This window comes from Macrobrachium nipponense, chromosome 24 (genome assembly GCF_015104395.2).
Source record: "Macrobrachium nipponense isolate FS-2020 chromosome 24, ASM1510439v2, whole genome shotgun sequence".
NCBI lineage: Eukaryota > Metazoa > Arthropoda > Malacostraca > Decapoda > Palaemonidae > Macrobrachium > Macrobrachium nipponense.
In genome coordinates, this window is record NC_061091.1 from 59,533,799 (window position 1) to 59,550,493 (window position 16,695).

General features: G+C 39.1%; 1 protein-coding gene across 1 annotated transcript in view; it reads right to left on the reverse strand.

The window, feature by feature from the left end:
• LOC135205665 (uncharacterized) overlaps positions 1-11,003 on the reverse strand; it is a 28,036-nt gene extending 17,033 nt beyond the window's left edge. The window contains exon 1 of the mRNA XM_064236509.1: positions 10,848-11,003. Within this exon, the coding sequence (XP_064092579.1) occupies positions 10,848-10,861 (14 nt within the window). The 5' untranslated portion in view covers positions 10,862-11,003. The remainder of the gene's footprint in view (positions 1-10,847) is intronic.
• Between the last annotated feature and the right edge of the window lie 5,692 nt (positions 11,004-16,695).

Sequence of the window (16,695 nt, forward strand, 5' to 3'; positions counted from 1 at the left end):
CTGATCCTTCCTTCGAGTCATAAAGTCCTGGAGCTTCTTGAAAGCCCTCTTGGTTGAAAGAGAAGTCTTCATCACAACAAACTCCGGTGTCTTGAATGACTTGGAAGACGAAAGTTGCGAGGGAGGAGACCTAGGAAGCTGCCGGCTGAAACTTGTCCCCAAAGGACGAACGTAACAGCCGCACAAGAACCTTATAGTCAGAGACAGACTAAACCAAAGGAGGTTCCTCTTCCACTGAGCTCGCTGGACTACTATGTTCCCCTTCTTCTCTAAGAGGAACCGGTGATCGTCCATCCGGGAAGGCGTACGTCCAGCAGGTCTAGGCTTAAACAAAGACTTCCGCTGCTTTGAAGTTGACGCTTCAGGCACGGACTCGTCCTTACGACGATCCTTAACACTTGCAGAAGGAAGAACGTCTTGGGTGCGTCGAGCGTCCTGTGAAACGACGGAGACTGCCTTACTTCTAACTGAAGATATCTTATGCTTCTTGATAGCACTACTAAGACCGGAAGGTAAAGTCTCTCTATGCGCTCTAAGAAACTCCTTATGGGGAGACACGTCCCTCCGAGCATCCACACGAGCGTCCTGACGAGAGGCCTCAAAAGCGTCCTGCTTCTCGTGAAAAGCGTCCTGCCTTTCAAAAGCGTCCTGCCTTTCAAAAGCGTCCTGCCTTTCAAAAGCGTCCTGCCAAAAGCGTCCTGCTTCGCATAGAAAGCGTCCTGACGAAAGCGAAAAGAGTCCTGCTGAGCGCAAGCTATATCAGGAGAACGAGATCGGCGATGATCCGAAGGAGGAGAAAGAGACGAACGAGGAGAGAGAGAAGGAGACTGCTTCGTCCTCTTGACAGGCAGCCTGACGTCCTTTCTCCACTTAGGCTCGACTGCTGCTGGGCGAGTCCTCTGAGCCATGAGTAGAAATCTGGTCCTGAAGGGACAAAAGAATATTCTTCGTAGGTGACGAACTAGAACGGGGCAGGACTGATCCTGCGAGAAGGCGAGGGGACGCCTCCTTCCTTCTCACAGGTACAGCTACCTGCTTCTCAGGGATACGCGCCTGTGCGCGCAACCCAGCATCCTCGTCGGAAGAGATTTTACCTCTTTTCTGAGGCGGAAAAGTGTCATAAGCGTCCTCCGAAGAAAGCGGCAATACAGGACGTGAAGCGTCCTCAACACGAAACGTCCTTTTCAGCGGCCGACTCTCTCCGAGCGCTCCAACCCTTGCGCGGGGAGGACGCTTCGGAGGACGAAAAGCAATCCTTAAGGATGCGCGCTCCTTGACAGCCTGGGACTTTGCAACAAGGCCTGCCGAAGGGACGCCAGATCGGTGGGGAGCCCCCGTAACCCTCTTGCGGCTTTCGACATACCCTCTCCCTGAGTCCTGGGAGTCCGATAGAGGTCTCAGCCTAGAGGCATTATGGGGCCGATCTGATGCCCCCTCCACAACACTAGGGGCACGATCACAAACTTTCACAGGGCCAGTTTCCAAGGCCAACACTTTAGATTCAAGAGTGGGCAGAGACTCGAGAATCAGAGAAAGGGCATTACCTTCTCCAGACACAGAAACAGGGCCCGAAGGCAACATCACAGGTTTAGGTGAAACAAAATCTACCGTGTTAGAGGAGGAGAAATGTTACATTCCTTACCTTTTGTAGAACTGCTCTAAAAGCCAATCCAAATTAAAAAAAACCGTCCACTATTGCGCGTGCCAATCCAACAATCCAGAGCGATAACCAAAAGTCAATCCAGATACTTAGAAACGAGATAATCCAAAAATCCTAGACGTAGGCACTGCAAACAGTTGTTTACAGCACCGGCGACAGAAAAAATATGAATAGAAAATGGGAATGGTTCCTGATATCCGCCTCCCAGCGGCGGGAATGGGTACTACCACCAGGCCGCCCACTACATGTGCCGCGAGTTTTGAAATTCTGTCGGACGTCAGAAAATAAAGCTATATATATATATATATATCTGACAGGTAAGTTTCATGAACAAAAATAACGGTAAAATGCTTTACAAAATTTTTCTGAAAATCCAATTTAACATTTAATCAGCATTCTCAATACTTTTCAGTATAAAAAATTTTAAAAAAAGTAATTGTATTTTTCCTTGGCATACAAACAAGCTTTTCATAGCTTTAGTGTACTATATGCATTAGACCAGGCCATGTAATACCATGAGAAATAACCCATGAGAGTGGGAGAAGGATATGCTCCTTCCCCCAACTATCCCCATTAGACTTTCAGCTGCAAGATATGCACCACTATTAGAAGCAGCAGGGAGGAATAAGAGTGTGTCCTCCAATATGTAAGGTTCAGGTTTCTATACCCAAGAAAAACATTATGTTCTTGAAAAACTTGAATTTGTTGGGGGGGGGGGGGGGGGGGGGGGGGGGGGGGGGGGGGGGGGGGGGGATGCATAGCCATTCATATCTGGAGTTGCCATGCCAACCTTGTCCAACTAATGATTTTCAAACTTCTTTCATTTGACAATTGTGTTTGGCAAAGTATATAATGCTCATTTCAAAGAAAATTACTTACAAAGGACATTATAACTAATATTTTTAAACTATGCATTCAATGGGTGATATATTTACAAAAAAATTCACAAGGCATGATTTAAGGAATCTAAAGATCTTTCATGCCAGTGTGTGTGGGTGCAACTATCATAGTTGGAAGTGTATAAATATTAAAGTTTAGCAGAGCTCCACAACCAAGTCCATCTTTAACTTCATACACATGTCCACCAGCAGACCTCAAGAACATGGCAAATGCATCAAATCCACAAGAAATCATTCATATGGCTTGAATGGGCCAAAGTAACTTAATAGCAACTTATAGGGCCTTAGCTCTGAAGAGTGGGTGAAGCATTTTTCTCCCTAAGAATAGTGTGAGGAAACTGAAGCTAAAATCCTGATCTCCCAATTCCAACACTGATCCCTGCAATCCTGGAGAGAGAGAGAGAAAAAAAAAAATCCAGCCATCTTGTAGTGGTGGTTGGATGATAATGCTGGTCCAATATTCAGGCAAGAATATAGTGATGCTGAGAGTGAAATAGGTGCACATTATCATTGGGGACAAAGGAATGTCATTAGAAGAATTTTATAAAACTTATCCCAGCCAGTTGCTTCACAGCTCAACACAATAGGAAACTCTTGTTAATGCTATTTTTGCACACAATGTGCATGCGTTATCCTATTTCCAAAGATTTTTTTCAATGGGCCAACCTGAAAGTTTGCCTGGTCAGGTTAGTTACTATATATGCCACCATAGCAAGCAAAGTTAAAAATAATAACTCATATTATGTTACAAGGTGGTGATTTTAAGATAATTTTACACTGATAGGGAAGAATTGGACATAGCCCACATTTAGGGTTAATTTCATAAATTCCCTTACATCAGTTAATATTTGATCCATTACTTTGATTTTCTGCAATGATAAAAAGCAGTACAGTTATCATCAAGGGCTGAATGATAGTATCACAATTTTATCTAATGGAATATGAGCAAATGAATAAGCTATGTATTCATCATTCAATGGTGACCTCAGTTATATTTTGCAAGCACATTTTACTTCCATGCAGGCACTTAAGATTTACCCCTATACATTGCTACAGTATTTATTGTTAATATGTTAGGATAAGAGGGTTCAGCTTTACATGTTGCTATCATAATTCAACAATTACATGTCCAGATTAACAGAGGGCACATGAATAATGTCATGTATTCACTAATAAGTTTTGATTATGTTCCAAAAGGCTGTAAAGTGTACTTATATGCTTTATTCACATGACTAGGCTAGGTGAGCTACTTTTTCTGTAAACAATTAGTACCTATAAATTTCAATACTTTTCCAGTAAATAATTACCTACAGTTTTAAAGTTAAAAGTTTTACAGATTATGGAAAAGAAACCAAAATTTTTCAAGCCAATTTTTACAACAGTTACTCCAGTTTTAAATTGTCTACCTAGTGTGCAAGAAGTTTTGAATGAGATCATAAGCAAAACCTTTCATGATACAAAACATTTAAAACGATCCTCTCTACAAACTTTGGACTGGGACAAGTGGGAGCATCTCATCTGCACCTCCCAACCCTACACACCAAAATCTTTCCCTTAGCAGCTTGTGCGCAATGTTAAGGGACAAATCAGTTTCACTATGATTAACAATATTCTAGGAGGTTAGGATGGAGAGTCCAAGGGTTCTAAACGGTTCTAAACTTCAACCAAGAAGGATGAACATTGTCCTCAGTTATGGACAAGTATCTTAAGTTGGGTTAGGCTAAACAAAGTAAGATCAGTATGCAGCTCTAATTTGGTATTTCTACAGAAGCAATCCGCGGTGGCCTAGACTATGGCAATTGACGTGTTCCTATGTTATTTTACCCACTCAACAAGAATTTAAAGTAATATTTATTCGGACGACTGTAATTAACTCCCAAGGGCCAGTACTAAACACGGCGACTCGACCGCCGATCGAAATCTGCGGAAGAACACCAAAACCAATATGGCGGCGATACCAAAACAACAACAAACAAAGTAGGGAACGACTACATATCAGCGACGATTGATTTGTGTGTGCTGCCAGTAAGGCCGCAGCAGAACGGCGCTTCGCGCCTTATCCGCATATTTAAAGATTCTTGGCAAGCTTGGCATGTACGGCAAGAGGTAATGTTGCGCTGCACGCGCTAGCCACAGGGGTTACAGTAAGGCTACTTACCGTGGCGGATCACACGTAAACGCGTTCCTGTTGTAGACGATCCGGCAAATAGTAGCTCCACAACACTCGCAGTTTTTTTTGCTTTAGAATGAAATTATGTCTGAGCATATTCAATCACAACTTCTTTACCACCACTAGACAAATAATGATAAAATTCACCGTAACCCACACTGCACTGCAAACAATCAGTAGGAAATCGAAGGTCTGTCAAAATTAATGCCAGAAGGGCCAGCCACTACCACTCCCATAGGTACAGGAAGACAAAATGCCGTTTTTTGCTTCATTATTCGAGTATTCAGTCAAGCAAGGATACCAGTGGATACTGGACAGGTAACTTTATTACTCCGCTGAAATACTAGTGAAACTTAGTTTTCGACTAGTCGTTCGTAATTGGTTATGAAGCCCATGACGTCATAACGATGTCACACCTCTCGGCCAATAATGAGTAACTGGAACAGCTTTTGTTTGCGTAAGAAACTAAGTTAGAGGGCTCATTAAAAGTAAACATTACCGTAGAGATAACACCTCTCCCGACTTAGGAAAAATTCGAGGTAAAAACTTATCAAGCTCAATTAATTCCACACAGTTTAATCTCTCATATAATGACTATACTTTTTATATTGCTTTTCACATGCTCTTTCCATGTAGGTGATTATTTTAATATCCAGTGCGGAGTGCTTCTGAAATATTACCTTTAGTACTGGCCCCTGGGGGTTAATTACAGTTGTCCGAATAAATTATTACTTAAAATTCTTGTTCAGGAGGTAAACTGCATAGAAAAACCGCAACTGCCATACTCTGGGCCGCCGCGGATAGGTACACTAGATCTACCTAGTACGTATTATATAAAAGATAGCCCTCAAAGGATCCACCAGAAATTCTCCACAGTGGAAGGGGAAACAATAGTTGTCATACATGCATAAAACAAGAGGCAGTAAAAAGTTATGACAAATTAACATTCCTATTAAATAGTGATGATTCTTGAATGCTGTACACTTGACTGAGTCTGTGACTCTTTAAAGAAACTTTATTCATAAATTGAAAGATTTCTATCCACTCCAGATAAAAGTATCTATGCTCAGGAATAAATGCCCTTTTCCTTGAACAGCACTTTCAAAAACTTATTTTAAATGATCAAAACTATATTTTAGAGCCTGTACTACCCATTAAATTGTCCTTTCATGCTAAGCAGTTTTAAAATAGGTATAAAACAATTGGTAACACATACAAATTTCAGAACTACAGAAATAACTTTATAAAAACTCCATCAAAACACTTAAGTGAAAATTGGGAACCATATTTTGAATTAAGATCATTTCCTAACAGAGCATCACTACTGAGGAAAATTGGCCACCCCACTCTCACTGTCCAATGCTCGTAAAAGGTCGGAGGAAAAAGAAAAAGAAAAAGAAAAGTAGGGTAGAATATCACGACAGGCCAACCCTCATCACGGTGGACGGGTCTTATTCACTCGCATTTAATTTGGTGAAACATGAATACAATTGCAACTCTAAGCATACCATTTAAAAGACTGAAGTTTCGTCAACATATTGTGATATATGAAAGCCCCATACGAACTAAAATAAGCATGTGAGCTCTTCGTAAAATATGTTTTCAAGGCAGTTTTGAAATCCAATATGGCGGCTACGTTTTGCATGTTCGGTTCTCATCAGTGACGGCCACCATCTTTCCCCAGCCTTCCCAGCACTCATTTGAACAATGTTAGCGTATGTATGTAACGTTTATTGATCTTACTCAAGATTGCAGTTGTAATCAGCACAATAAAACAACATTTTGTTGCCTATATTAGTGAAAGTATGAAACTTGTTATTCCCGGGGTTATGGTTTGAACTGAATTCATTCTTACCTTGTAATCGGTTAGTTTTTATCCTTACTGCCATCACAACTGAAACTCCAGTGCTTATTTGATTGTTATTATACACATTTTGGTCTCAGTTCACTCCACATTGCACTTTAAACCCGTTGCTGTTCCTGGTTTCTAAGCGCGCGCGCCATAAACACAATTACGAACAGCAGACGACGACAGACGACGAAACTGCAAAGTTTTATTCCCTAAACTGTTTACTTTACTCGTTATTTAGTTTAAATTTACTTTGTTATTTAAAAATTTTGATTTAATTCATGTATATTATCCCTTTTTTGCAACCAAATTACCCCGAAAAAATTACCGATATTTCTAAAGTAGATAAAATCAAATGTTTCTAACGTTTTCGTACATCTGGCTGCCGAAAACCATAGAGGAACGAATACGGAAAAGTGCAGAGGAACGACTACTTTTTTTTTTTTTGCTTTTTTGTTTTTGCTAGCACTTTTCATTGATTTCAGTCTATTAGTATTTTGAATTTCTTTAATAATCGTATGCCAGAAATAAATGTAACCTTTAATGTTTGCATGCTTTAATGTTTGCATGCTAAGAATGGCAAAATCATCGTTGCCACATTAGTGGAGGCTTCACACATACGCCTTGTTCATTATTATAAACTGTTTCCATGAATTCTAGTTGTCATAGTAATGCAATAATGATAAAATTGCTTTAATATTTATGTATATATACTTCCAATACATAGCCTAATTTCACCAATTTCAACGTTTTGTGTGTAGTCTTATACCCAGTTTGGAGGGTCAACACATACCGAATGGTCAACGAGAGAGAGAGAGAAGAGAACGAGAGAGAGAGAGAGAGAGAGAGAGAGAGAGAGAGGAGGATAAGGAGGAGGAACGAAGAAGAAAAGGGATGGCGGTGGAGGGGGGGGGGGGGGGGGGGTGGGGGGGGGTGGGGAGAGGGTAGGTGGAGCTTTATACACGTGTTCGTATCCATTTCTGCATAATGGAGTTTTTGTCTCTTGGTACAAGGACAAGTGTCGTTATTCTTTACGATTAGTGATTCACGATACCCTTATAAATTACGGCACTGGGTGTAATGCACTATAGCAAAATCTCGTTCTGTTACGAGTGTTCGTTACAGAAATAGGTATTGCCCAAAAACGTGCTTGCACTGTCTCTGAAACCCATAGTAGACATGCTGCTTAGTTGTCAATCAAGTTTTTATAACCAAGTATTTTTTACAAGCTAGCTATTGAATAAATTTGTATTTTTCTCAGTCAAAACATATGCCCCTCAATGCTGAACTTTAACCTTTCCTATTTTACGACTTTCTGGTCATTGCAAATTCGGCCCCATAATTTCTTATGGTGCGAAAACAGACAAAGGCCCATGGACCGAAAAAGATTGCGTCACACTACGGCGATAATCCAGCAGTAAAACATCTTCATATATCCAAAAAGTAAATAAATAAAGATAGGGAGAATATCACAGCAGGCCAAGCAGGCCACCTACAATCAACACCTAGCCACCCTCCGAAAAAGTACATTATAACGCGTCCTGACACCGGAGATGGGCATCAGTCGCGACTTCTTGTTGGTGAAAAACCGAGCTAAAGACCTCTACTCTCCTTTCGAAGTAAGTATTTTCTCCAAAGTTAGAAATTAAGGCCAAATTTTAAGATTTAAACAGAGGGTACTGAAAAGGGTGGCCTACTGCAGTGGAAATCTCACCAAAACGCATTAGAAATTTTTACTTACAACTAAAAATGTTTCGAAGATTGACGCTATCTTGATGTTTACGGAGTCGCTTGTGTCAACAAACTTCCCATTTCATGTGCTAAATCTGTACACCACTTGTACCCATAGACGCTGGGGCACTTTCATCACAACAATCGTAAACCCACCTCTTACCAGCACTTATTCGTACTTATTCAAGGGGACTACGGCATTCTTTGCGGCGTTTTGCGCTCTTCAATTGTTTATCAGTGTTGTCAATTGGTATGTGTTTACCCTCCAAACTAGGTATAAGACTTACACAAAACCGGGGAAATAAGTGAAATTAGCATATCTATTTGTAGTATATATACATATTAGAGCAATTTTATCATTACTGCATTACTATGACAACTAGAATTCATCGAAACAGTTTGTAAATGCATCGGCGTATGTGTGACGCTCCACTAGATTGGCAACGATGAGCCATTTTTCCTCACGTCGGTTCTGCTCGTAAGTATACAATCCGAAACATTGTAATTTTGGGGGGTTAATTTGGTTGCAAAAAAGGGATAATGGACATGAATTAAATAAACATTTTGAAGTAGTTAAACTAAATATTGAGTAAAGTAAACAATTAAGGGAATAAAGCTTTGCATCTCATAATCAGTGTTGTCGTCTGCTGCTCGTAACTTTGTTTACGGAGTGAGTGCTTAGGAAACACGAACAGCAATGTGGTTCGGCGAGTGCACTGTGGAGTGAATTTAAGAGACACTGTGTATATTACAATCAAATAAGCACTGTGGAGTTTCAGTTGTGATGGCAGTAAGGATAAAACCACTGATTACAAGGTAAGAATGAATTCAGTTCCAACCATAACCCCGGGAATAACAAGTTTCATACTTTCACTAATATAGGAAACAAAATGTTGTTTTATTGTGCTGATTACAACTGCAATCTTGAGTAAGATCAATAAACGTTACATACATACGCTAATATTGTTCAAATGAGTGCTGGGAAGGCTGGGGAAAAGATGGTGGCCGTCACTGATGAGAACCGTCCATGCAAAACGTAGCCGCCATATTAGATTTCAAAACTGCCTTGAAAACATATTTTACGAAGAGCTCACATGAATAAGACCCGTCCACCGTGATGAGGGTTGGCCTGTCGTGATATTCTACCCTATATATGCGCATTACGATTATAACAATTACATGTATAGCTGATAACAATCTGCATGAATAACTGGTAAACTGTTCTGCAATGACAGTTGAGTATAGCAATTATTTACAATAGGTACGAAAGTCAAGATGTCCGTGACGTCATAATACAGAACTTAAAAGAACGTTCTAATTCAGAAAAATAATTACTTAAATTTGAGTCAGAGTCGAGTTACTTTTTCAATAACTAATATTTTCAAATTAATCATCATAAATATGTAAAATATTGATGTTTTACTACTTATTTAAAAATTAGCTAAGAGCACGCTTCTCGTCGTCATCTACCAAAACAGTTTACTCCTGGCTGCTTGTTGGTGAGAAATAGTGTTTCGATTCATTGTTGATAAAAGTGGCACCAGCGTCTGTGGGTACAAGTGGTGTGCGGATTTATCACAGGAAATGGAAAGTTTGTTGACACAAGCGACTCCGTAAACATCGAGATGGCGTCAATCTTCGAAACATTTTTAGTTGTAAGTAAAATTTCTAAAAGCGTTTTGGTGAGATTTCCACTGCCGTGGGCCGCCATTTTCAGTACCCTCTGTTTAAATCTTAAAATTTGGCCTTAATTTCTAACTTTGGAGAAAATACTTACTTCGAAAGGAGAGTAGAGGTCTTTAGCTCCGTTTCTCACCAACAACAAGTCGCGACTGATGCCCATCTCGGTGTCAGGACGCGTTATAATGTACTTTTTCGGAGGGTGGCAAACATTGATTGTAGGTGGCCTGGTTGGTTGGCCTGCCGTGGTAATCTACCCTAGTATTTGCCAAGGTCTACAGAATACATTCCGATATTTTTTAGGCCTTGTCACCTTGGTATTTTTGCAGTGACTGACAAAAATCGATTGGCCTACTACTACTACTAGCTACTAGGCTAAGTAGTATAACTAATTTTGGGCATCAGTCGTCATTGTATTTTCTACACCGCCATTTGCTCTTGGTTCTAGGTAGTAGTATTTTCATGCCTTTGGTTTGTGTTCACGATACTATTTAGTCAAACGTTTTTACGCTCATCAGCAAGGCTACAGTACTCAACACGTAGTATACATTAGCTACATTTCAAGCTTTTCCATTAAACTTCATTTGCTAACGCAAGCCTTACCTAACTACTCCTACACCTAGGTAGGTTTAAACAATGGCTACTCAAGTACACAACTTTAGACGTCACATGACAATACCAAAATCAACGACAGCATATATAATTACCTGAAAAATCTTAAAAACTGTATACACAGATCAAGACTAAGAAAGGCTACTAGTTAGTCCACGAACATTTCAAAGTTTTCCCAATTCTCACAAACAAAACATTGTAAAAGTCTTATCTGAACAAATAAATGAAAACCGCACAATTACTCACCTTTTCGTATACATAATGAAATATTTTACAGCTCAAACCGCCAAAATTCAACAAAATTCAACAGCGGAGCAGACGTGCTTACCACACCGATTCACAGTAACAAAAGGAGTGCCGGTATTCAAGGAAAGACGAGGCGCTGAATTGCGAAGGTGCAGCCAGAAATCAAGGAGACTGAACGGAAGTGGCGGTGACGTTCTCTACAGCAGGATCAGAGTACTTACTCCTGCTCTACAGATTCGTTGCATGTTCTTCATTAGTGTGTTTATTCCTGTTTAAAAATATGACTTAAATGCTAATAGGATATTTATTATTTAGCTTTTTATATGACAAACCGTTGTCGTTAGCGAAACATCAGTCTATGACTTTTTTTTTCTTTACTTTTCTTAACTTCAGGTGGACGTTTTCCTCGACCAATTTAGTCTCTGGTACACAATGCGAGATTCACGAAGTCGTTTGGCCTACCATTCAGCAAAAAGGAAAGCTGTGTAAGTACCATACTGTTTATAATGCAAAAATATGCATCGAACGAGATAGCAAAATAAAATATCTTCATTAACCTCAATAACTGCTGAAATGTTTCAAATATCTTTGATGTATAAAACCAGGTTTTGGTATTTAACATCCGACACGCTCACACATTTATAGAAGCACTGATACTGGTATTGTTTGCATTTCTATGTATACATATTCAAATGCAATGGTATGCATGTAAAAATATTAAACTTAGTTTATATCTTAATGCCGAATCATCAAACGTATGGATTGCTCTGGTAAAGCGCAGAATTGTCTCGAGAAAGAGAGAGAGAGAGAGAGAGAGAGAGAGCGGAGAGAGAGAGAGAGAGAGAGAGAGACGTCATGGAATGACAGCAAAAAGGTTTTATTTGTAGGGAATTCGAGACTCCGAATAATAAGCCAACACGATAAAAAGTGGGAGGGGATAGAGAGGGAAGCAGGGGTAGAGGTTGTGAGAGGAGGGGTAAGGGGTTGAGGAAAGGAGCCTAGAGATTGCTGTCTGTGTCTTAACCGACAATAGCCATCGCTAGGAACAAATACATTAAACTTGACGACAACTTTTATGGCTTTACAGAAACACGTTTAGTGGATTTATTGTTGTAGCTTTTCATTTGAGATGGTGTTTATAGCTGCACCACTTTCTAATGTCTTATCGCTTGGCGATAGACTTTTTGTTTTTTCCTTACGGCTGTTATCCGTAAGTATGTTTGAATCATCTCCTCTAGACAAGAAAGAACCTCTCTACTAAGATATCCAATGGAGATGAGAGGAACCAAACATTACTTACGGATAACAGCCGTAAGGAAAAAACAAAAAGTCTATCGCCAAGCGATAAGACATTAGAAAGTGGTGGCAGCTAATAAACGAAGAACATAATTAACAAGACCCATATCAGCCGACCGAAGGTCTACAAGAACTAACTTCCACCCTCAACATCAAACGAAACAGAGGAAACGGGATCTTCAATCAACGCAACAGTTTATGAAGACGCAACTATGTCCTTCATGAGAGGAACCAAACATTACTTACGGATAACAGCCGTAAGGAAAAAACAAAAAGTCTATCGCCAAGCGATAAGACATTAGATATATATATATATATATATATATATATATATATATATATATATATATATATATATATATATATATATGTGTGTGTGTGTGTGTGTGTGTGTGTGTAGAGAGAGTTTCAACAAACACGTGCCGTCATTTAAAGATCTGTACGACACAACAATATCAAAAATATCTTACAGCCTTTTCCATTGATATTTCTGCTTTCTTGTTTCAGCAAATTCATCACATTTGTCAGAGCTTGCTTGAGGGATTTAAAATTTTAGAATAGTTTTTTGTTTATGTCTGAGCGTAACTGCAAAGGTTGCAGAATAGATACGACGTGAATAAAAGGCATAATATCTATTCATATGTTCATCTCACACTCTTCATGGGATACTTTATCAGACATTATTCCGCTGAAATCAATTTAAAGGTCATTTATTAATACTGAAACACCTTTCTGCTACTCCGGTTTTTGTAATGATAATATTAATAATAATTATAGTCGGGATCCAATATATAAAGGAAAACGAGCCACTTGATATGACAATATTGTTAGGCGTTAAAATATTTTAGCTACCGTGACCAGGCTAGAGAGGAAATAATTTTTAACATTATCGATTTCTTCATTGTAAACTAGAAAGATTTTTTTGGGGGGTGGGGGATTTAGGTGGATATGATCAAATGAGCAAATATAAATTATTCGCTATTGATTTTTTATTTTATCCAAACCGGAAAGAAGCTATGTAGTTTAAGTCCCTTTGGTGGATTCAAGTTAAACCAAACTCCAAAAACTGACTGTTTCCTATGGTATAAAACCTAAAGGATTCCATACACTCTTAAATTCTTTGTTAAATTAGTTTGAAAAACGGGTCTGATGAAACTGGTTTGACACACGCTTATAAAAGAGTCGGCAAAGCAGTGTGATCAAACTATTCAGTCTTATACTAGGTGTCGAAGAGAAAATATTCATCAGAGCACTCGAAGATGTCAATTCGAATGAATGTCAGAGATTTTGAATTTCCAGGGCTAGGTGCTGAGAAAATCAGGAAACGTTCTCTCACTTGTGGGCCTAAAGGGTGACTTCCGAAAGGAGAAAGATTTTCTCATATACAACCTAAATGAGCTTAGTTTTTAAAAGAGAGATTGGTTCTGCTATTTGAGAATGGATGAAGAAATATATCTATACCCTCTTAACAATATTGAACCACTGATTAACAAACAAACTTTCGTTTAAGGAAATCAGTTTTGTCCCATGAGCGATTCTTGCAACATTAGCCTTGAGAAACACAAGAGGATCAAAATACCACAAAGAGATGGCAGATGAATATGATTTTATTGACATCGTCACATTTTCACACTCTTCTCTACAAGTTGCTCTCACGTGGTTTATTTTCTTGGTTATCGAATCTCCTGTAGCTGTCGCATCCACAAGTATGTTGTATGATGCTTCCTTCTGTATTCCGGAGGACCACTGTACGGAGCTCTAGGTAAGACACCGTAAGTGGAAGAAGATGAAGTGTAAATTACAAAAACTTGACAAGCTTCCCGCACACGACCAAACTGGCTTACTGGCTCTGGTTTGATGAAAATAAACACCGAAACCAATCCATCAGAAATGCCCAAGTTGGAAATAGTAACAAACTAAGGCACCAGAGCTGACCTTAATTTTCATTAGTACTAAAACAAAACTTATAGTTGAACATATGGTAGATAGTATTAAGCCAAACCCAACAGAAATACCTTGTTGTCACAAGTGCCGAACAAAAACTGACTTTCAAGTCAGTAGTATCAAACCAATTCATGGTAATCGATAGTATCATACAAGAATACAGTGTTTAATATACTATAGTGTAAACTGTTTGAAAACTTTAGGAAACTCCTAGCTTTTCAATTATGAATCTGCACAACCGCCTTGACATTCAAGTACGTCAAATATGCAATGTTCCAAAATGATATTCTTAAGTCGTTTCTTTGGCATATATATATATGAAAGACGGGTGTACAGAATCCTAAATATGATGCATGAGTTATTTTTACGCTACGCCGAGAATATCTGTCGAGAGCTGGATCTATAATTGAGCAGTCAATGCTGCCTTTAATGGCTCCGTGACATGGCTCAACCAGTGTGTCAATCATGGGTGAGGATATGCTGTCAAAATGTTAGAAAAAATAAGAGTAAGAGAAATTCCTGGGTATTATTGAAGACGCACCTTGATTGAGACAGTTTTGATCGTTTTCATAAATGTGTCAATACTGAAAATGTAAAGAAGGAGGGGGATAGATAGGGAAAAGAGAACGTCATACAGACAAATAAAAGGGCAATACTAAAGCCTCCAGAGAGAGAGAGAGAGAGAGAGAGAGAGAGAGAGAGAAGACAGTAAATGCGAAGTGAATATTTCAAGATGATTTCAAGTTGAGCATTCCGTAGCGAGACATCCTTGCAGTATTCACCAAACATAAGAGCCCAGCTCGGATGGATTGGGGGAGGGTAGGGGGACGGAGGCTCTGGAGTGAATCAGGGGTTAAAAGTAGATGAGACAAATGGAGGACCATTAAGGACCATCGCCAGAAGTCAACAGACAAGGTTATTATGATTCTATCTGTCTGTTTTTTGTTTTCTCTTCTGCCTTTATTTCAAGGATGGAAGAATTAACAATGTTCATAGATTTAGGAAGAAGTGACGAAAGTTTATAAGACAGAAATGTCCACCAAATCTTATTTTTGAATTCAATCCTGTTAGTTATTACATGAATGAATACATAATACAATGGGATGACTAAATCATGTATGAATATTTAATGCATGAAAATGTTTCTTCAGGAGGATAGAAAATAATATAATTGCTTCACTCTGCTAAAATCGACACATGATGATGCTGAATGTTTACTTCCTATTAAAGCAGAGACAGGCTACAAGGTCGCCTTTGTCTAGGCCTGTTTTGTAGATATTATTCTGTTCCTTACTCACGATTGCCAACTGAATGGCTAACACCAAACTTCGATTGGCCCTCTTAAAAACTTCGGAAGTTTTTCATCCTCTGTTTTCCTTATATTCAATTTAACAGGACTGATAAATTAAGATATGGTCAGAATAGTTTTGCAGTGATACCCAATCTTGAAAAAGAAAGGAATTTGAGTAATCAGTAATAGAGAGATTAACCATGAATCTATTTAACAGATGAGGTCTTTGTTAGTGTTTTCAGTTTTAACGATAAAATCGCTGGTTTCGTCTTTTACCTTTGATATAATCATTGTCCACTCCCTCTCAGCCAAATTAATTATCCATGGGTTTTTCATCTGTATATCAATATGTCATTATCACCAAAATAATGATAATAAAAATATTATTATTATTATCATTATTATTACCTCTTAACGCGGTTACTCCAACTACAAAACATTTAAGATAAAATAATGATTCTCCTTTTCAAAAGATTCAGTACACAAACGTCTGACAAAGTCCAACCTCCAACGGTAGAATCCAGAACTCGAGATATACCCGGATAAATAAGGCAGAAACTTGCTCTGCTCCCGACGTAAATAATCACAAAAATGACGCATGAGGACATTATTTATTCATAGATTCTTCTCGGCTCAGACAATCGAGAAAAAAAAGAGCAAAAAGAAGCAGCTCGTCACTGTCAGGAGACATGACATCTTGCGAAGAAGCTCTTCACTGCCGGAAGGCATCTTGAGCGGAAGCGCTACGCAGCCATCGCGACAAGAAATATTCATAAACACCCTTGAGAGAACTTTTTGAAACATCTGAGCGGAGCAGCATTAATGGAAAAGTTGTTAATATTCACAAAAATATGGACGTCTTGAAAGGCGTTTCGGAGCTCAACTTCGGAAAGAAAACTTCAACAAAGACTTATGACTGTCAATATTGGTGGGATGGGAGGGTCGGCGAATGGGGGGATGGGGGTCGTGGGCAGGAAATGGAAGAGACCAACACCAGCGGGGCCTCGCCCCCTCCAAGGATCCCTCCTACAGGACTCTCCCACCAGCAGGAATCCCCCCACCATAACAACCGATGACCTTTTTTTCTTTTTTTTCTTTTCTTAATGAACAGTAATGAGGGAAAGTGATCCGAGAAATGTTTGTTTTTCGAAAGACTTTCTTTAAAAGAAAAAATTCTTAGCTAAAATATGAAGATATTTTGTTTTTGTAGACATGAACATATGTAAAGAGAAGACAAAGACATTCTGTCTTATGAGGAACATTTACCATTTTCTGTTATATCAGGAAGACATTCGGCAGAATATCATTAAAAGCAAT